Source organism: Anastrepha obliqua, chromosome 3 (assembly GCF_027943255.1).
Source record: "Anastrepha obliqua isolate idAnaObli1 chromosome 3, idAnaObli1_1.0, whole genome shotgun sequence".
Lineage (NCBI taxonomy): Eukaryota > Metazoa > Arthropoda > Insecta > Diptera > Tephritidae > Anastrepha > Anastrepha obliqua.
Genome location: NC_072894.1, coordinates 90,347,632 through 90,371,111, shown reverse-complemented (window position 1 = coordinate 90,371,111; position 23,480 = coordinate 90,347,632). Strand labels below are relative to the sequence as shown.

Below are 23,480 nucleotides of genomic sequence, written 5' to 3'. Positions count from 1 at the left end.
ATAGAATTCGTAAGAACTAAAGTATTCGTTAAATGCGTTTGACACGTGTACTTAGTACTAATATCACAAGTGTATGGACTCAATTAACTTCTTGAACAATGTTAAGGAAGCTTTGCTTCAAATATACTTATGAATATTATTTTCTAGTAAAAACTAAGTGTAAATATTTATAGCCTTGATGAGTAACGGGAATTCACTGATCTTCTTAAAATACTCGAACGAAATTCTCCCCGGGTGGAAGATCGAAGCGATGCTCCAGTTTGTGTTGAACGGACAAAGTTTTGTGGTCGCACTTCTCCAGTGGTGTGTTCATCCAGTTTTTTTGTCAAGCACGGGAAATCCCAAATACTTTGTCCTCGTCCAAAATCTTCACCATCTGCTAGAGATTGTGGAAGATCGTGATTCAGCGTTTCTGGTAATAGTAAAGCTAGTAAACCGCCAAAGATTCCTAAACCACCCAGAATAATAAGCGGCAGAGCCGGAGAAACTTTTTCTAAATACACAACAAAGGGAGCTATAATACTCGCAACGTAGCCCATAATGTGAATGAAGGCGACTCCTTGGGCTCGGACGACAGTCGGCAGAATTTCAGCGGCATATTGCAAGCCAATGTTGTATGAAATATTAACAAAGAAACGGCCCATAATAGCTAAAGAGGCAAAGTAAATCCCAGGTGGTACAAGTGTAGCGAGCAAACTGAAAATACCACTGGCAATCATAGAGCCACATGCCAACCAACGACGTCCCCATTTGTCTAGTATTAATGTAAGGATGCTATCTGCCGGGAATTCTGTGAAGCAAGCCACAGTAAATGTGAAGAACACGTTTACTCCCAGTGAGCTCACATTTCGCACATGACCATCAAATACTAATGAAATTGCCATCCAAATTACAATAAGCAGAAGTGTGGTTTGTCGCAAACGAGGTGTTTTAAAGAGATCTAAAATTGAATAACTACTATTTTTCGTCTCTTCCTGCTTCATTTTCAAACAACTGGCACTGAACGTTTGATACGTTCCTGTGGGCACGTGCTTTCCATTCACTTTTTCGAGTCTCTTCAATATAGATATAGCCTTATCCACTTTGCCCTGTGATACGAGCCACCTGTAAAGAAATCAAATCAGAATTGTTTAAATAAGGACATATGCACATATGTATATGTATGTATGTATGCACATACCTTGCCGACTCTGGTATAACGAAAGGGGTTAATATAACCAAAATAAGAGGGGCAGACGTGACGATGGCAAATAATTTCCAGTTTGCAATAAAATACGCAATCCAAGGTAGTAAACAGGCTGCGGCAGTAAAGAATAACGCTATTGACATATTGGCCACAAATGTGCGATACCTAGGACCAACGTACTCAAGTACTGAAATGAAAGAATTTGCAAGGAAATAATTAAATCACAACTCATTTGGGTATGTATACAGATACGTATGTATGTATATAAATCCATATTTTTAAAATATTTTATTTATTTAACCATTCTATTTTTACAATGTTATATATACATACATGAAAAAGGGGGAGCGCGACCTTTAACGCCAGTTTTTTTCAACTTTCATACTAGTAAAGAATTTTTGCAGTTTAGGTACAATGTACATATGTATATATATACACATACTTGTTGGTCTTAGCAAGGTGTGAAAGTCACTTTCTTTGTTTGTCAGATTTTCACACGCAATGCACTACGGGTCAGAAGATTCAAGTGAGTAATCAAAACTCTGTAATCCCAGCAGAGGGTTACAAAATCAATTCAAACCACGTTTCTAATAGTTCCCTGAGTCTCTGGGTATGGATCTGAAGTCAAAATTTTAAAAATCTAAATTTTTAGTGGTTTAATAATCAGTTTCACCATTCAATTTTGAATTTTAAGAGCCTGATACATTTTAAAATTCATTTGGCATAACAGTGGTTAATTTTTTAAACTGAGTTAGAGCCTGCAAAGTTGGGAATTTAAAGTTAGTGTAACCGGAAAGCATAGTTGAACTAGCACTGAAAAACTGGCCGTTAGAATATGGTTCTCTTTTTGGGGTTTTCATTTTATTACGAAAAAAAAAACAAAGTAAATGTAATGTTTTTATGTACGCTCGTATGCATATCTACATACTCGGAGCGTATGAAGAGTGAAGTACTATAAGAAAACAAGCATAATTTCTTTGAAGACTCGCAGGTGCTGTATTTGTATACACATACATACATGCAAAGGGGTACAAAAACAATGTAACCCAACAAAATCATAATCAATTTAATGATCGCTACAAAATTAAATCAAAATTTGTTTACATACGAGCCGCGTGAGGGTTGAAAATCATTTAAGACTGCTCTAACTCTAAATTTGAAATGTCGTACATAATACAAAAAAACACAAAAAGGTGATTATTAAATTTATTTAATAGTTGGTAGACGTATTGATTTATTTCATAATGAAATACAATTATGTACAGGGTGAACGATATGAAGTGTTACCAACTTCACACTGCTTGTTTCTGTAAAACAGCTCATGACATCAACGTCAAAATTGTTCTAATGACAGTTCAATATATTGTTTATAAGCCATCAAAAGCACTTGCGTCTCAGTTTTGTTGAATTTTTTTTTCTGAGATGGAATTCAAACGTAATAGTGTGATTGCGTTATATTTGGCTGGAAAATCACAACCAGCCATTGTTCGTGAGCTCAGTCACCTGAAAGTGAATAAAATGTTTGTGTATGGCACTATAAAACGTTACAATGATACTGGTAGCATTGCAAAACGCTATGGAGGTGGACCAAAAAAAACCGCAATAACGCCAGAAATGGTTCGGAAAGTGAAGGCTCGACTTGAACGAAATCCACGTCGAAGTGGAAGAAAAATGGCCAAAGAACTGAAAATATCGCAAGACAGCATTCGACGCATATTGAAAAATGAGCTCAAGGTCAAGGCTTACAAGTTCAAAAAAGCACACGATCTTTCACCCCAGCAAAAAAAAGTTCGGTGCAAAGGAGTTGTTGCGCTTGCACGAACGTGGCGAATTTCCTAACATTGTGTTTTCCGATGAAAAAAATTTCTCAAATGAGCAAAAATTTCTCAAAACGATCGTGTTTACTTGACCAAACGCTCATACGGGAATTTGAGCCTACGTATGGCCACTCGAAACAATTTCTCATCGCAAGTAATGGTTTGGGCCGCAGTGACCGCTGATGGACGCTTTCCAATCGTTTTTATCGAGCCTGGTGTCAAAGAGAATGCGACTTACAGTTAGTAACAGAAGTAAGTATACACCGGACAAGTTTTCAATTTTCCCGCAATCGATTTCTTCAAACAACCTAAGATATAACAAAATTGTATTTTATTTACATGAATGAAACACAAAAATTATATTTAATTCAAATAATGACAAAATTTTAAAAAGGGAGCTATAATTTTGGCTTTTTATATTAAACTTTATAAAAATTCATGTCTCAAAAGTAAGTATACAGTTCATCACATTATTAATTTGTGAAATCAAAAACATAATTAAAATCAAATCCTAGTATTTGGTAGAATAACCATTAGACTTTACAATCGCTTTAAGTCGTGATGGCATTAATTTCACCAAGTTTTCAGTTACAGCTGGTGATATTTCATTCCATTCCTCTTGAAGGACGTTTTTCAGTTGTTCCTTATTTCTAATCGGATGTTTACGTATTTGCCGCCTTAAATGTTCCCATAAATGTTCGATTGGGTTGGTATCCGGGGACTGTGGCGGTGTTTTCAGCTGTTTTCACACATTGTATAACAACGACTCTCGTACAATGTTGGATGTGTGATTGGGGTCATTATCCTGCTGGAAGATAAACGTTCCTTCAAGGTCTAATTTCGTAGCGCTTTCTTTTGAATTATTTTTTAAAATATTTAAATAACCAAATCGGTCCATAATATTTTCGATAAATACCAAGTTTCCAACCCTGTTCGCAGCCATACATCCCCAAACCATCACAGAGCCCCCTCCATGCTTCACAGAGCCGGTCATATTGTTTGGATCCAATTCCGCGTTAACTTTTCTCCAAACTTTTTCACGGCCATCAGATCCATAGATACTGAACTTACACTCATCAGAAAATATGACTTGGTTCCAAAACGTTTGGTCATATTTTTCATGATCTTTTGCGAATGAAATCCGTTTACTCCGACTGACACTACTCACGAAGGGCTTTTTCCTAATATTGCGCCCATGATAACTAGCACTATGCAAAACCCGGCGAATAGTTTGTGTGCTAAATTGTTTTCCAGGCTCATTTTCAACTTCAGATTTCAATTTGGGGGCACTTATTTTGGGGTTTGTCCTGATTTTCCGTACGACTAAGCTTTTTTCTCTGGGGCTTAAGAGCGGCGGACGCCCACAACGCTCTTTATTAGTGGTGCTTCCCGCACTTTTATATTTCTTCACAATATTTTGAACTGTAGCAAAACTCCTATCTATCAAACCACCGATTTCTCGCAATGATTTATGTTCCTTGAGATATTTTATAATCAGTTTTTTTTAAATCATCCGAAAGCTCTTTTCCTCTTGGTGCCATTGCAAAAAATATCGCAAAAATTAATACAAAACGTACTTCCCTAAATTTTTATACTCACTTTGATTATTTCCTTTTAATAATTAGTTTTAATAGTTAACTGAACAATCGTTTGCTGTATACAAACTTTTGTGACATAAATTTCGCTGGCATAAAGACAAAGCAAAGCGTGGATAACGGTACCTAAAATTTACAGCTAAATTATATGCATCTTAATTATCCCTTAAATGAAAGCTTATCCCAGTACACAATTACCATGTGTAAAATATTTTGATTACATATTAAGGAAAGCGTTAGCGTCAAACAATTCCATAAATCAGGCCCCTGTATACATATTTATGTTACTAACTGTACTATCGAGAAAATGTTTTGGAAGCTGCTTTAGAGCCGTGGACACGCAAACATTTCGGTCGTAGACCATGGACGTTCCAACAGGACTCGGCACCGTCTCATAAAGCTCGTGTGAGCCACTTCATTTCGTCCACACAATGGCTTTCGAATTCGCCAGACGCAAATCCGAAAGTGAGGACTAAAAAATATGCCAGTATGGATGCGCTGAAAAAAGCGATTATATGTGAATGGGCCAAATACCTCAAGATCACATTCGTGCAGAGGAGGCCTTCCTATTCCTCTACTACCACCATCTGGTAGCCCATCGAATACTTTCAGAGCCGGAGCGTTTGTATCCATTCGGACGACATGACCCAGCCAACGTTGCCGCTGAATCTTTATTCGCTGCGCTATGTCTATGTCGTCGTAGAGCTCATACAGCTCATCGTTCCATCGCCTGCGATATTCGCTGCTGCCAACGTGCAAAGGTCCAAACAACTTACGCAGAATCTTTCTCTCGAACACTCCAAGCGTCGCTTCATCGGATGTTGTCATCGCCAACCCGCTTCTGCGCCATACGTTAGGACGAGCATGGTGAGAGTCTTGTAGAGTGTTAGTTTTGTTCATCGAGAGAGGAGTTTACTACTCAATTCTCTACTTAGTCCAAAGTAGCACTTGGTGGCAAGACAGATTCTACGTTGCATTTCAAGGCTGACATTGTTATCGGTGTTAATGTTGGTTCCCAAATCAACGAAGTCTTTTACAACCTCGAAATCATAGCTGCCAATAGTGACGTGGGTGCCGATACGCGAGTGCGCCGACTGTTTGTTTGATGACAGGAGGTACTTCGTTTTGTCCTCGTTCACCACCAGACCCATTCGCTTTGCCTCTTTATCCAGTTTGGAGAAGGTAGAACTGACAGCGCGGTTGTTAACGCCGATGATGTCGATATCATTGGCATACGCCAACAATTGTACGCTCTTATAAAAAATTGTGCCTGAGCGATTAAGTTCTGCAGCTCGTACGATCCTCTCCAACATTAGGTTAAAGAAGTCACACGACAGTGAGTCACTCTGTCTGAAACCTCGGCTCGAAGAGGTCCTTCCCAACTCTGACGGTGCTGCTGGTGTTGAGCAACGTCATCTTACATAGCCGTATTAGTTTTACGGGGATACCAAATTCAGACATCGCGGCATACAGGAAACTCCTTTTCGTACTGTCGAATGCAGCTTTGAAGTCGACGAAAAGATGGTGTGTGTCGATTCTCCTTTCATGGGTCTTTTCCAAGATTTGGCGTATTGTGAATATTTGGTCGATGGTAGACTTTCCAGGTCTAAAGCCACACTGATAAGGTCCAATCAGTTGGTTGACGGTGGGCTTCAGCATTTCACGATAGGAGCAGGAGTGAGAGTCGAGTGGAGAACCTTCTAGCTGTCTGTTGTGATTGCAGCTTTTCGATGTCGAACATTCTTTGTGTAGTTTGTGTGCTGTACGCTTTTTGCTGCACAGAGGCGTGTGCGTGGTTTGGCTGCAATAAGATAATGATCCGAGTCGATGTTGGGTCCTCGGATCGCACGTACATCTAAAACACTGGAAGCGTGTCTTCCATCTGTTTCGCCTTCTCACTTTAGCTCACATATGCAAAAGAATCGTCCTGGCCATCCCAAGTGAATGGCGATCAGTAATTTTCCCCACTTGCGTGGACTTCTACATATGGAACCATCCCCGAATCAAACTCACATGTTATCATATTTAATACTAAGAAACACGACAGAAGTGTTCTTCTGTAGCAATATTAAATTCAGAAGAAGAGTTCAGGGACTGTAACGCAAATTTTATAAATACCTTTTGTATGAGTATACGCTCAATTGTTTTTACTATATGTGAGTGGTTTAGAAAGGCCTCCAAATAAAAGCAGTATATTCTAAACGGGCCCGAACAAATGCTATATACAACTTTTTGAGAGTATAAGGATCTGAGAAATGCGTACAATTATGCCGTACAGAAGCTAACATAGCGCACCCATTCGGAATGAAGTTATCTATAGGGTTCCTGAAAGCCAGTTCAAAACCGAAAAACACCCCTAAGCCCCTAATTTGATCTGCAGTTTTCAGTTTAGACCCCGAAGTATAATTTTATAGCTAACGCAAGCTAACTGGACGGAGGCTAAGCTTGTTTTTGTTTCGTAGGCAATTAGACCAGAACTTGAAAATTCAAAGAAGACATCGTAATGGAATGGTATCTGTGCAAGAACCAATTTGGCTATATTCTAGGCGAATAAATAAGACCGCCAAACAGTTTTGTATAGAGGTAGTATAAGTTGAATGTGGGAGAATATAAGAACTACATTTTCTACTTTCAGTTTTTAAGATTAAGGTAGTATGACATTTGTATATGGTTTGGGAAAGTTGAGGGGCTTATTGCCTGATTTAGGAATAATAACAACGGATACCTTTCTACAATTAAGTGCAATGCATTCTTAACACGTTCACGGACACTCAAAATTTCAGGGAGCTGCAAAAATAGACAGGCAATTATTTTTGAATCTATATAGTTGTAATATCCAAAAACTGATTATACATATATTATAAGAGTAGTCAGAACATCGTATTTAACTGTTATAATATATGAAAGTACTTAATGAATCGAGTGGTCATTACTTTGAAATGTATATTAATTACAAAAACTTAAGGTTACATGAAATTAAATGAACAAAACTTGGCCTTAAAATTTGGATGCTGTAGCATTCACGTCATTTTGCATCACTATAAAAATTAATGCTATAGCATTCACGTCCGCGAACGTGTTAACTGTAACTAGCACCGAACAGAGACGCCATTAATATCATATCATTACCCTCAGTAGCTATGAAAACTTCATTGGTCTCTATCACCCGTCTCAACTTACTATTCACTCCTTTCACTAAGAGAGGTGGGAGCTACTAAACAAGATTATATTATCAAACCACGAAAGTAAGCTTAAAGTATTATAAGTAAATTAAAATCTCAGATATATTATTTACAAATTTGTAGTTTTGCTTCTTAAAATATCAAGTAGGTATCCTCATGTGAAAGCTTCGTAAATACGATTTTATGCAGACGGCAGTATGACTATGATCTAACAGTGGTGCCTCCAAGCTTGCCTCTTAGATGATCATCTGATGAATTTATTATATTAGTTACTATAGGGTGATTCCATATTCATATAATATATGGTACATTATGAGGATAGTTTTTTAGCTATCTGCTAAAGTTCTTATCTTTAACGTCAGTCACGAAATGGATCGTCAGTCAGTGCCAGTACTTGTTAATTTCCCAGACAGTTTCAGGAATGGTTAGTAATATAATATTATGTTGACACATAGAAAAAAGTTTAAATATGTATATAGATATGCAAATGAAAGGTAATGGTACTTACCCAGAATATACATCATCGTGAAACAATTGTCAAAAGCGAATCCTACAAAAAATCTCATCAAAGCGAACTGCCAGAAGTTTGTAGTGAATGCAGTACCCACACCAGCCGCAAAACCAATTAAGTTACATCCAACTAATGCAGGTATACGCCCAAATTTATCAGCGATCCAACCAAAAAGTAAACCACCAACAATAGCCCCCATAAAGAAAATCGATTGGGCGTAAGTTGGCAGCGCATCATGCTCACAAACCCAATTCTGTTCGGTTGCTACTGTGGCATATGGATAACCGGTAAAATTATATGACCAGCCATGGCGGCAATTTACTACGGGCCAGCTTGGATCGGCTTTACGCCTGCGCTTGGCCAATAATTCCGTATAATTTACATCATACATCTTGCAATTGTCGTATTCCCGAATTCCAGACATTCTAGGTATCGAGAGGGCCAATCTGTAAGTAAAGTAATTAGTCAATAATGAGAGAATGCGTAGTAATTATTTAACATCAAATAACACATCTTATGAGTTTATTATAAACGTGAAAATGGTAATATTTAGTAGTAATTAAATTGTCAGTAGCATGCAAATTGAAAACGCAACTTATTCATAAATGAGTAATAATCACACTCGTACAATGCATAGTGATACCAACAACAACTAAAATTAGTGAGTGGCAATAACGCTTTTTAATTTTGACGTAGCAGAATCAAGCAGAAAAGAAAAAAGAATAATATGTAGACATGATATGAGAACGAACATTTGACCTTGATTAAGCAAGAGGAATTATATATGTATGTGTATAACTTAAGTACAAAAAGATATGTGTGGCTGAATCGTAGCTTAACCAAAATTCACTACAATCCCCACCATGCGAGGCAGGTGCGGCTACATTTACTGTATATGCATGCGCGTGTACAAACTTTTAAATCAAAATTGTTGTATCAATGAATGGGCAGTAAAAAAGTTCACTATGAATAAACAAATCCGACATTTATAAACTATCCCTGCAGGCAAATTTATATTGCTTCGTTGAAGAACTAGTCTTATACCGCCATTGCCATTTGGTGACTGTCTTCAATCTTCTTACAATAAAAATAAGTTTATATGCATGTTTGTTAATATTAGGATGATGAGACAGTCGGTGCGAGACCCCTTACTCAAAAACTTCTGCGCATATAAAACATTATACATATATCGACAATTCAGCTGGAGGGCATTGTGCGCATTTCTTATTTTATTTATATTCATAACATTTCGAACCGTAACTGTAGTATAAGGAATTATTTGCTTGCTTGCCTCGTGCAATACCTCACATCAATTTCGACCTAACTAAGATTGCTTTGAATGTTTATCGTAATCGGTAACCGTTACAGTTATATCGATCGAGTTATATCGATCCGTGTTCAAAAAGAATAAAATTCATGTGTATAGGCCAAGCGCAAGGGGGAATGCATTTGAATAATTAAAAAAGAAATTTTATCGTTTTTGATCTGTCTTTGGTAGGATTATGTTTCTTATGTGTCGGGAATAATATGGTTATTGCTCGTTTGGCTGTTTATTCTTTGTTTTCTTATAAGATCTTTACATTAGTAACTAAAAATATATTATATTAGTGCACATGCTAAACTTAATTAAGAAAATAGTGAAATTAAGTGTTCATTGAAGACACCAGAGGTAATGACATTCCTTTCATCATACGCTTTTAAATGTTGTGAGTTCGAAAAAAAAACGAAAAATATACTCGTATACGAACATGCCTAATTAATAATAATGTAGTATGGTAAGGAATAACTTAAAACCTATAAACCTATGTGTGGTAATTATTACGAGCAATTGTTGAGGACTGGTTCCAACTAGTCTTGATTTACTACAGGCAGATATACCATTGGGTTGGTACTCACAAAACATGAATAAAGTGCTGTGGTGCTTTATGGCCAAAGCAATTTGCGCGAGATTTAATGTAGATAAAGAGATATGTTTTAAATTAACCATAAATAAATACAAGCTGAGAGACCTTCAATAAAATGTTGTAGCTGGAGTACTTCTGCCTTTTTGTTGTTGACAGTTTTGCGGTTTTCGGTTCGTGGCAAAGCTAGTACAAATCACGATTACTGACTCGGAAACAAAAGTATCCATTTCGATTCAGTTTGAGTTGTCTCAATATTTTACTAAATAAAGGACCTTGTAGTTACTTATTATCATTAAATTATCATGTGTGAATTCATGCATATATGTACTTTAGCATGTGAACTTATAAAACAATTCGACATATCTATTTACATTAGCGGATGTATATACATTAGTACTTAATTAATTGATACTATTTATATGGTCTGCTACTCGCTAATAAAAGTCTAGTTACTTTCTAACGACATTGCATCAACTTAAAATGGCAAAAACCTTGAATATTGGCACATCAAATGTAGAAAAACTACATCTATAAAATATTACAACACGCTGAGAAGAATGTACATGTGTACACGCAGATATGTACATGCACATGTATAGATGTATGGATATGTAAGTTATCTTTATTAAATCAGGTACTCCAAATTTAATAAAGGCCACTTTTTAAAAGTAAACACTGAATAAGAAGCAAACAAATCAACTTTTCTAATTACAAAATAATATGAAATATTTAATCAAGTGTTCGCGTGAATGCCTTCTAGCTGTGCTTCGAGTGAATTTAATATGTAACTGTAAATAACTATTATTTCTAAAGTGTTCTATTATCAGCTGAGACCTTTGTCACTATTATTATTTGAAAGGTTAAGAAATATTAAAATCAGCATTAAGGCAGTAGTCTGCTTTACAGGCTTCAAAAAATCGATTTTTTTGTTTTGTTTTAAATCTCTTCCAAATCTATCCAAGAATATGTCTTTAAAATTCCAGAGGCCAACCAAAATTCCGCACGACCTCCATCACCGGCACCGATTTACAAGTGCAGACTCCAGGCGCTCCAGAAAAATACTTACAACTTTAAAAAATTTCAATATTTTTTAAAAATAAATATTGTTTTTTAAACCTTAAATATAGTACACTATCGTCTTAAAATTCCGTTTACCGCAATCATTTCCTTCCCTTTCAAAAAAAATTGCTAAAAAAACGCTTTTTTTCGGCTTCTAAAGCAGACTACTGCCTTAAAAGTATTAACGAATCAATTTTTTTGCAAAGCTTTTTTACTCTCAACAAACTTAATTTTGGGTCCGATCGAAGGGGTGTTAGAAGTGATTTCTCTAATTTTTTTGAAATCCGGGAAAGTAGTAGATAATATGGAAACTTTGATTTCGAGTTCTTTATCCATCTATTGTGGAAAAATATGATGAAGGAAGGGACAGTAAGAATCCGGAATTGCGGTATATAAGAAAAACAGAAAATGTTGTGGAAACCAAAAAAGAAGATACTGAAGATCGTTAAATAGAATAAAATAATTTAGTTTTATAAAAGTTTCGTACGCTCATATGCACATACATATATAAGTATTAATATACTAGCTTCTGGTTTATATAAATTGTTCACGATTGTCAGAGGGCTGGACTTTTCTTAAAAAGAGTGCTTTACATTATTTTTCGGAAGCCGGGCAACCAAAACACGTTTGGAGGAATATCGAAAATTATTTAAAGTATTCACAGGAAATAATTGTCGATCTCAAAATTTAAGTAGCAACTGTCGACATGGAACTTTTTCAAATAAAACACACAAAAGTCAAGACTATATTAGTTTAAAAATTATAGGGTATGAGTGGTTTTAATCACAAGTTCGTTCCAATAAAGCTTTGTTTTCACGTGATATATGGCACCTTACACTTTCGTTCATAAGCCTTTTACCACTTAAACAATTGGTTTTGACGTTATTATTATGTAAGCCCCATCAAAAAATTCATTTTTAAGCATGGTATTTGTGTACCCTGCATACGAAAAATAAATGTCAAAATATGTGTTTAATCCAGTTGCTGATTTTGCAGGTATTAGTTGTTATGGAAGTTCAAAAATACCATTCACTTACGGAGTTAAAAATAATTAAACTAACCAACTGCCGTAGCTGAATGGGTTGGTGCGTGACTACAAATGATGGGCATAAAACAGCAATTGATAGAAAAAGTTGGTCGCTCCTCGACAGACAATGGCAAACCTCCAATGGTATTTCTGCCATAAAAAGGATCCTCATAAAATACCATTTGCCGTTTGGAGTCGGCTTAAAACTGTAAGTCACTGTTGGTGAAACAACATCAAGACACATGCCATAAATAGGAGGAACAAGGAGCTCGGCCAAACACCCAAAAAGGATGTAGGCGCCATATTATATATATATGTATATTTATATATATATACTATTTATATATATATACTTTTAATCCTATTATGTTTTTGCTTATATTGTGCGTAAAAACAGTGTCTCTAACCTAAATCTGTCTCTAAATTTAACATTTATGGATACAGTTTTTTAAAGATGTTTTGTAGTAAATTCAAAAATATTAATAAGCAATTTTAAGGTCCAACTTATTGCAAATGCATTTCTTTAATTTTGTATAATAATTGATTGAATACCTCTAAAATAGTATCAGTGGTGTAAGGAGGATTAAATTTGAAAAATAGTTATTAAATTATTAAACGGAAATTAGTCTTTCAGAAAGAAAAAAATGAATTTCATCACTAATGGAATGTATTTTTATACCCTCGCACCTGTGCCAAGCGCATTTAACTTTTGTGCACATAACAGTTGTATATGATAGTTTAAAGAAATCGGGATGTATGTATATCAAAATGCTCAGATTGATGAAATAAGTAGATTTCGCCATGTTTGTCCGTCCATCTGCCCATCCGTGGGCATGATAATTCGATCAAAAATTAATACATTACAATGAAACTTGATACACAAATTACTCTTTGTCCAAAGTGGATTGGTATTGAAAACGCGTGAATTCTATCAATAATAACGCCTTGATTTTTGCATAACCGTAATTTTCAAAAAATAAAAAAAACGTGAAATGCGACGTAAATAAAACTCACCTAAACCTTGTACACGGCTCTTCACCTGATTAAGATGTACAACTTTTTTTTTATTTCAAGACTAAATTCTGGTCTGTCCGTCCGATGTTACAAACTATAACTCTCATTGTCTAACCGTTTGTTTGATTCCAAAAATTAACAGCCAGCCTAAATAAAATTTTACTAAAATTTACGCGAGTACCTAAAATTCAGTTCGGCTCAAATTCACCTTTTCTTATTTGTTAAATATTATAAGTTTTTAAATACTCGAATTGTGCTGGAGCATATTAAAAAATTGTACACCAATGTTGGAGTTGTAATTAGAGCGCTCGATTTTGTACCCACATTTTCGAACAGCCCGTGCGTATGAGCAACTAGTTCCCGCTCAATGCTCATTACTCGAAAATTTTCGAGCGTTCGTATCGTATCGCTCAAACTTGTTTTGACGTTTTTGTCAGTATTTTTTTTTAATTTTACAAATATATTCACACACAGTTGAGTAAATGCTGACAAATAAAATTATTCAAATAAATTGTTCGAAAATTTCCTATAAACATTTGAGCAATTGCGCAATGAACAAAATTCGAGCGAGCTTATAGCTACTCGCACTGCTGGATACCCGGGTATCTGAAACTCTAGCCGTAATTACACCTTTGAAGAAATTTTTCAGTGCATTTTACAGTTCCAAGGAAGACACGCTTAATGAGGGAGATTTTCTAGTTAATTAATGTTATAAGTTTAAAAATACTACAAAGTTTTGTCAGCAAAACTTTTGAGTATCGTCAACACTTTTTATTTTTCTATTTGTGATTTCGGAAAATTATTTGTTGCCATTATTGCAAGAAATAAATCAAAAATGTGCATTTGCGTATGATCATGCCAAAACAGTAATAAAATGTGCGTACTTGCACCGAACTATGCAAATAGACAAGATTGTGATAACCTCTATTATAGCAACGTATGTACTGAAAAATCTTATTATCCGTATAAATTTGATTTTATTTCGCATTGGCTTCAAACAATTTTAGCAATTGCTGTTTCACTTGTCTTTCATAAAGAAACAAAATAAATATTAATTTCATTAACAACAAATACAAAACCATTTTAAAATTAGAAAAACTTCTAAGACTATTTAATAAAAAACGTAACTATAAATACCACTTTGAACAATGAGTGCGCTACGTTTAAATTTTTCGGTTATTTTCTTTATTAAACTTTTACATGTGCATATTACTTCTGCTCAAATATGAACGAGACGGTATCAATAAAACGGTCCGCGGATGACATATGGCAAAAATAAATTTTTTGTTTTTTGGTAGGACTATTATAAGCTTACATGGCAAATTTCAGCGTGATATGTCACATAGTTTGTTTTCTGTGCTACTGTAAACAAGTCAAGCTCGAGTGTGTTCTTCGAATTTAACGATGAAAATTCAAGTTGAACAAAGAATTTGTTTGAAATTTTGTTATTCCAAAAAAAATTTCGGCTTCAGACGCCTTAAAAATGTTGCAGACAACCTATGGGGACTCTGCTTTATCGCGTGCACGTGTTTTCCAGTGGTACAAATCGTTCAAAGAGGGCCGTAATCGGTTGAAAACTTGCCTTATGAACGTCGTCCAGCAACATCAGTAAACGACGAAAACATCGGAAAAGTAAAGGAAATTGTGCTTGAAAATCGCACAAATCGCAAAATCGGTTAACGCTGAATATTATTTAGATGTTTTAAAGTGGTTGCGCGAGAACATTCGTCTTAAAAGGAAGGAATTGTGGGACAACAAGTCATGGACTTGCATCACGATAATGCACTAGCTCACACATCACGTCTTGTTCGCGATTATTTGAAAAAAAATAATGTTAATATCGTTCCGCAAGCACCGTATTCGCCTGGTATGGCTCCATGTGACTTTTTCCTGTTTCCCAAGCTCAAGTTGCCGCTCCGTGGAAAACATTTTGAGACAATTGAAGTCATAAAAGAGAATTCGAAGAACACACTCGAGCTTGACTTGTTTACAGTAGCACAGAAAACAAACTATGTGACATATTATATCACGCTGAAATTTACCATGTAAGCTTATAACAGTCCTACCAAAAAACAAAAAATTTATTTTTGCCATATGTTATCCGCGGACCGTTTTATTGATACCGTCTCGTTCATATTCGAGGTGAAGGTATGTATGTGCGTATATGTATGGTACGCATCAATATTTTTATAAATACTTATACATACCATATGTACTAATAATATGTGTAAGCACGAATAAGTGTTAAAAACACATGTGCAGATATTATTTGAATCAAACGTGCTTATACATATTCATAACTTTAGTTAAAACACTGTTGTAATGCAAAGAAGAAAATAAGTGCATATACGGTTTATTGCTTTTTAAACCGGTTCTAATCATTTAAACTTTCTGTTATAATTCTTGTTGGAAAACTCATTTGATTTTCTAAATTTATCAGTTCTTACAATTTATTTTTGTAAATTTGAAATACCACAAATATTTCAAAGCCAATTTGTTTTACAACTTCGAAGTTAGGGAGCTTTTATAGAAAATTCGTCTTCATACTTTTATATAACAATATTCTCAATTCGTAATTTATCAGCCATAAATTTATTAAAAAACTACAGAAATATTTTATCTCTCTCAATTCTAAAAGTTAGAAATACTCTGAAGGTAATGAATATACGGAAGGAGTTGCTGTGTGCAATGGATACGTAGTACGCAAGAAGATGCAAACGATTTCCTTAAGATACAATTTAAAAGGATAACAAAACTGGAAGAAACATTTCTCTAACACAAAGTGCACATGGTTATTCAAATAAAATTAAGAACATATCAATTCCCAATTATCAATCTCGTCCAACTTTCACACATAATTATGATTACGCAACGTATGCACATACAAAACTTACACACTATTTGTGTTAAATATTATAAACATTGTTTTCCGCGATAGTCTACTAACCACACACTATTAGTAAATATAAAGGGTCTTTCAAAAGCGACAACTACATGTTAGTAGTCAATACTTTGTGGACGGTACTTTTTATGACATTTGTCAAGTAGACAGATAAACCATACAATTTTTTAAGAACATGTCACAAAATTCGGGTTTTTGTTTTGGTGGAAATAATCTTCCGAATGAGTCGACAGTTGAAAGGTTGGTGTAAAAATATCACGAAACTAGTTCTGTCCAGTATAGAAATAGGACTGCGAAACCAAAAACTGCGCATTCTGTTGAGATTATTGCTGCTGTAGCGCAAAGTGTTGCTGAACAACCTTCAACATCGACGAAAACATATCTCGACGTTCTCAACAATTTGGCATTCAAAAATTGACTATTTGGCAGATTTTACCTGTCGACGTGCTCATGGTTGGCATTTAAATTAAGAGTCGTATTTTGAATAAAAATAGTGCAACCTGAAAGAATCTAAACTTTTACATGTCGTATTTTAAAACAATATCTAGGCGCGTCTTTTGAAAGATCGAGTATACCCAAAAAGTATTTGAACGCCTGACTGCTGACAATCAAGTATAAATTTGTTGCACCTTAATGAAATAAGTAAATTTACAATATTACATACAATATTTACTTAATGTAATATGCTAAAAATCATTTTTATTTGTAAATACTTGTGCACACTTACATACGGTATGCATATACATAAAAATTTGCATATACATACATTTATATACATAAGTAGCTAATCAATAGACATGCACATGTGCATGAGGCTAAAAGGAATTTGAAATGATCTTGAGCAGCTTGGCAAGTATTAATAATACGTATTTAAGCCAAAAGAAAAACTACTTTACTCATACACATTTACCTATTAATTTTAGTCGTTCTGCCAAACTAGTTAGTTCGTTTCTTATGTTGCAATTCTCTTCAGCTGTTCTAATACTTTTGATTTTTTTACTTTCGGTTTTTTATTTATTCTTTTACAAATATGTATATATAACATAAACAGTGCTTAGACATATATATACTGTAGCAACAGTATTCATTTTGTTTGTCTGGTTTTGGATTATGATTCTAAAAAGCTATTCAAATGATAGTGTAGCGTAATTATGTACAATTCAACATTTTGGGTTATTATATTTTGCACAAAGCAAATTATTCGGTTTTGTACAAGTTGTATTTTTTTAGTCTACCTCTACTGTAAAGCGACCTTCAACTGAAAACATTGACTGCTGAACATATTTCACGAAAATCTAAAACTTTTAACACTATTTTGGACGATCAATACATCTTAGTAGGAAAGGACAAAATTTATTTAACACGAGTTAATACCTTCCTTTAAATATTATAAGGGATTTCTTTTAATTAATTACTGGCTTGTGACGCTCAAAAATGTATGTAACTTACATTTAGTTAGTTCATAAGGTGTCGTAAGTATCGTTTTGTCTAAAGTCGTTAAGTGTTTAACGATTAAATAAATGCTTAGGGGACTTGAAATCACAAGTATTTTTTAACTGTATGAAAAATCACAATACAATTAATAACTGCTTATACGGTACCTTGCGAACCCCTTAAACTCTATTTTTAGCCATTCAAAGTTTACGACATATGCACAGCATACGACACTTATGATGTCGTGTTGTGAAATACCTCAATTGAATTTGTTAATCGTCGCCATAGACAAGTGTCTTTGCGTAACACCGTGTTCGCTATAGCTCAAATTATAGAAAAATTAGTTTTTGATAGCACTTGCAGTTTAGAGTTGGCATAAAACTGTTAGTCCATCATTTTTTATGACAGAGGTGTAATCCACATTAGAGGAGAAGCTCGAAATACACTTGGCAAATAAATACTGATCGTTGACAAATTAATATGATCGTTCGTATTACATAAGGGATATGGAGTACCGTACTTGTTTTGATAGAAGGCAACGAATCCAACATTAAATGCATTTTTAGATAAGCGGGTTAGAGATAAGCATTTAGAGGTAATCAGGTTATGCTGGAGGAAGTATTAGAAAATTTAAGCGATTTGAGGGTCCTCCTAAGGCAGACATAGGCTCGAAATTATTTATGAAAACGAAATGCTCTAAAATTAAAGGCTAAAATTTGAGGTGGGTTCAAAACCCATTATGCGCATGAAACAGCAAATGATAGCAAACGTTTTTCTAATAGCGGTTACCCTTCTGCAAGCAATGGCAAACCTCCGAGTGTATTTCTACCATGAAAAAGCTTCTCACAAAAATCATCAGCCATTCAGAGGAGGAAAAAGCTGTAGGTGTCTCCATATCCATAAATTGGAGGAGGAGCTCGGCCAAACAGCCAACAATTACAGATATATATATACATATGTAAAGCCTATTTGAAAAGCTTTTGTGTATTTTACAAAATTAAAAAAAAAATATATAGTATTTGTCTCCAAAAAGCACCCATTATAAGCATGCACATTCATACATGAAATTGTGTAAGTATATTCGCGTAGCGTATTTTACCGTACTAGTTTGAAAATACCTTAAATAGCCAACCACCACCAACACGAATTGGCATTGAATGAAATAATTTTCACTTTTGTTTCGATTTGTGATTTTTAGTTTTAATAGAAACGGCTTCGCGTATTGAAATGGTATTAAAAATGTCAGTAAACCGAGGGGACTTTTTAAAGCTAAGTAAAACCTTTAATTAGTATCTCAATTAATGGGTGCATATACATAATTGTACAAGTATTAGAAGGAAAAATAAAAAAGTTGAGTTATTATTGAGCTGAGTTTATTATTAGTAGCATTATTATTATAATCTACAGTTGGTTTATAAAATACGATCTTAAAAACTAGGCACTCAAAAAACGCCCAATGATATGCTTTCTGTTCCATGGTGGTGTGGTTATCAATTTATATTTCCTAGAAAATGCCATTCTATTATGAAAAAGGGGAATAACACAATCAAATCATAGCTATAAATTCAATTTGCGGAAAAATCAAAGCTTTCGAATTCACCCCATATTAGGTATGTAGTTCAACATTTTTGATTCTATTGTATTATTTGCCTGTTTGAAAATACAAACTTAAAATTATTGAAAATAAATTCACAAATACAAAAACACACTTAATAAAATCAGTAATGGAATGGATTAATGGTTTGAATATTCTTTTGGAATTTTGTCAAAGCCAACCTATGAATTTCTAAAATATATGTTTTAATGCAATATTTGTAGCTTAAATTCGAGACTGAGGGTGGACATAAGTTGAAGTATTGGGTACATACTATATACTAACAAAACAAAAAAATGGTAAAAAAATTTAATGGAAAGAGAGGAGGTGGAGATGACTTTTCCAATTAGTATTGATCGGAATACATATAATAATACTGACTTGAGATTTGAGCGAATACTTCCTTATTTTTATAAAATAAAAAAATGCAAATAAATACTTATCAGCTCCTGTGCTATTACATACTTCGCTTGAAATTTTTTTGTAGCTTATTTAATTTAATTTTATTTCTTTTGATAATAGTTGCATACGATAAAAAATTTAGCCGTCCTCAGTCATCAATCAAAATCAAAAGCGTCAGCAAAAATTCTCTCCCAAACATAAGAAAAATCGAAAAGTTAACGAATGGAGAAAACCGGTAGAAGAAGCATATCAGCTGCATTTGTTTACATATTTTTATGCTGGCCAAAAAACTTACTATAAAAGTACTTATAGCTGACGTTATTGATTTATAAAAAATTCAATCATATGTTTACGTCTCTCTTGCATTGCGGTGTCACTTTGCTCTCTCAATTTTTGAGTGGTGGATAATTTTTTGGTTTTAACGAATGCAAATTTGCAAAAATAATTACTTTATGTGTTATCACACACGACTAACAATAATGCTTTGTTATATGTACTCCGATACTATTCAAAATCACACAAAAACATGGACAGTATCTTAAGTTTAGACCTGAAGCGAGCGATTAATTCTAGCAAAGCCGTTGAAAGAACTACAAAACTAGTTCGAAATTTTGGATCAAATCAAATACATCATTATACAACTTTTCACGTTCTTTATAACGCCATTTACACCTCTACGATTTTCTGGCGTCAGTTAAATATGCCGTAATTTTGATAATCCTAAGAACTCATTTTAATAAATTGGTCTGTTATATTATTAATTAAAAAAATATTTTCCACATATCTAATTAGTTAACTGGTCGAAATGTTGAATTATTGTTGAAAAAGCTGTGCTAAATTTGCTGAAAGCGAGAGAAGGCGTTTAGTTTACACTAGGCAGTTGAAGAGACTTGCGATGTTTGCATAATAAAGCAATGCTTATAAAATGCATTTATAATTGATGTATAAAAAATGGAATTTTAGTGTTAAAAATAAGTGTAAATTTAAGAACTCTCACCAAAAATGGGAGCTAACATTTTATTTTTTAAAAGTGGACAAACATTCCTCATATATCACATATTAAAGGTTACTTCATAAATGTAAAAATATTGCAACACTCTGCTCTTACTGTTAGCACACCCATCGCAAGGTAGATAGAAGTTTGTATTGCGTTTTTTTCAAAGAGCGAAAGAGGGAGAAACTCGCCGTACCTGCCTCAACATAGGGCACTTTGAACGGATGTGACTTTTTTCAATTAAATAAAACTTATTGGTTACCTAATTATTTATAATTGTGTAAACCGGTAATTCGCAATCCTTTTTTGTAGTGCTCAATTTCTGAAAATCGCTTGCATTTTAAGCTCCATTCACATCTTTATTTATTATTCATTATGCAAATGGTATCTAATACTCAGTGATGCAAGTATATTGAATAACGGAGCTAAATTTCGTGGATGTGTTTGTTGAGGAACTTATTTGCCGAGTTTTTGTCCAAATAGTAACGAAATATGAATACAGTACAAAAACATAAAGTGGTCTAATACTCTTCGCTAACAGTTTGGCGGGGATTGTATCACTTGAAAGTTTCGACAAAGAGTGATTATGAAAGGCATTCTGCAATATCCCCAAAGGGTCGTTTGCAAACAAAATTGAATGAAACTTTTGTGCTCATATTGCAAAAAATGCCAAATTCAAGAGAATTTTTGTTTGTGATATTGTTAAGGTTTCATATAATACAAATAGTACAACCGATTGCAATAAAACGTTCTAACCCCATAAGTGGAGTTAGAGTCGAGCTACGCGTATTTCGTAAAATCGTATTTTCGATGAGCTTATTTTTCATACTATTTAATAGTGTCACTTACATACTTTAAGAAATAGTAGATATGTCAAGAAATTAGGGAATTTTCAAAATATTCATATGTAGAATAAAGGAAGGTACGAAAATTAGATCGATCTATTAACCAATTATTGTCAAAGGCCATTAAGAAAAACAATGATGACAATCTAATAAAAAAAAAAACTATATTCTGTTTGAGTTTAGTTTAAACAACTTAAATTTACTTTATTACAAATAAAGTGTAAGGAAAATCACGGTTATATTTCGCTTTTTTCCAGAGCAGGTTGTCCGAAAGTATCTTCGTACTCTAATTTTTATTTTGTTTCTTTTTATTCATTTCCAAATATGCCTTGATTTGATGAGCTATATACATATGTACGTACACATTAACAATTTTCAGTAAATAGAACCTCAAAGAACATTGAACTTTCCACAAGCTTTTCCCTTGTGGTCAGCAGTTACTGATGACCTAAGAAAATCTCTTCCCTTCCACAACCTTATTATCCTGCTGAAGCTATCCCAGAATCTGCCCGATAATTATACATATATTCCACATATATGGGTTTTTTGTGATAGACTACTCGCTCGTATCCGATAGATATGTATAGTCATTGCACTCGCTAGCAATTGATTTGGATTAATGATTATAGTGATCATAGAGTTCGCATATGCTAGCAATGACTGTATTGTTTTCATTCGGATTGGCAATATTTGGATAAAGACACTATTTAGGCAAACAATTTCATATACACTTATATATCATTTGATATAAGTATTTTAGTTTATCTAAGCTAATCATCCCCTTTCAGAATCCTTGGCCTGTAATTTGGCTTTTCACATTTTATTGATTTGTTTCAAAATTAAGAATCAAATACTTACTTTATGTATTTTTCTGACTGTAAACTATGCTTTAATCTCAAATTTTACTCATACATTTTTTCATAACTATTTTTTTGAACGGTTTTGATACTATGTTATCACTTATTCCAAATACATTTTTTCCTTCTTCTTGCATTATGCTTATAGGATAAATAAAAAATCTTATGAAAAGCATTACATGTGTGCTCTTTCGCCGAAAAAATCAACTACAGGTGATTTTTTAGATAAATAAGTTAATATTATTTTTATATATTTACACACACACAACTATATTTATAATTAACCCATAATCGGTGTTATTTTTTCCCTTTACACTTACCTTTCTTCCACAGTTAGAACTTCTAATTCTGGTACAGTACACCAATGTTGCTCTGGCACTAAAGTCATGAAAATTTGTGAAAAATAAACGAAGGCCACAAATGTCGCGAAAGGAATCATTAGAAGAAACAATATTTTCTGATATTTTCCAAACTCTCCAATCATTGGCAATATGTCATCGAAATCCAAGGACGACGGATTTTGGATAGCTGTTTCTTTGGCGTTGCCGTTCTCTGCCAGCTGCAAACTATTGGCGTTACCACTTTTGCGCCGAAAAATCGTCTCAGCACCGTGCTCATCGTTGGTGAATGCAGCATTCGTGAATGTTGCAGATGGTGTAGCAGGTCGCCCGTATTTATCCTTCATACTGCCATTTATGGTTTGATTTTGACGTTCCAAAATATCTTGTGGCATTTTCACTTTCAATACGCGAGTCACAGTTTAAACAAAACAAAAAATTATGCACATATGTAAATCGAACTATAACGGTCAACTTCTGCGCTGCCACTAATAAATTATTTATAAGCTTATACTTATTTTATTTATATATTTATATAAATATATGAAGTATCCCGTTACTTATTTTATTCATATATTTACATATATAAATTATCACGTAATGCAGGCAGTGATTAACTGCGCAAACCCGTCGTTCTTCAAAGAACGAAACTTCAATTCGAACGCGAAACAAATAAACAACTGAAGTGGTTACTTAGTGGCTTCGAGATTTTATAATTCATAAAATCGCTGCTGAGAGTAGGGCGACCAGTCAACTTCTGTCGCTGAGCTGCAGCTGAAGCTAGCCGTAGAGAGCTTCAGGCGATGTCAAACGTGAGTT

At 34.2% G+C, this 23,480-nt stretch overlaps 1 protein-coding gene across 1 annotated transcript; it reads right to left on the bottom strand.

Moving 5' to 3' along the window:
* Window positions 1-5: 5 nt before the first annotated feature.
* LOC129240874 (carcinine transporter) lies at window positions 6-23,310 on the bottom strand. The gene is made up of 4 exons (XM_054876925.1): window positions 22,644-23,310; window positions 8,289-8,737; window positions 1,181-1,373; window positions 6-1,104 (listed from the first exon to the last, which is right to left on the bottom strand). The coding sequence occupies exons 1-4, from the start codon at window positions 23,054-23,056 to the stop codon at window positions 168-170; spliced, it is 1,992 nt and encodes a 663-aa protein (XP_054732900.1). The 5' UTR covers window positions 23,057-23,310; the 3' UTR covers window positions 6-167.
* Window positions 23,311-23,480: the final 170 nt, after the last annotated feature.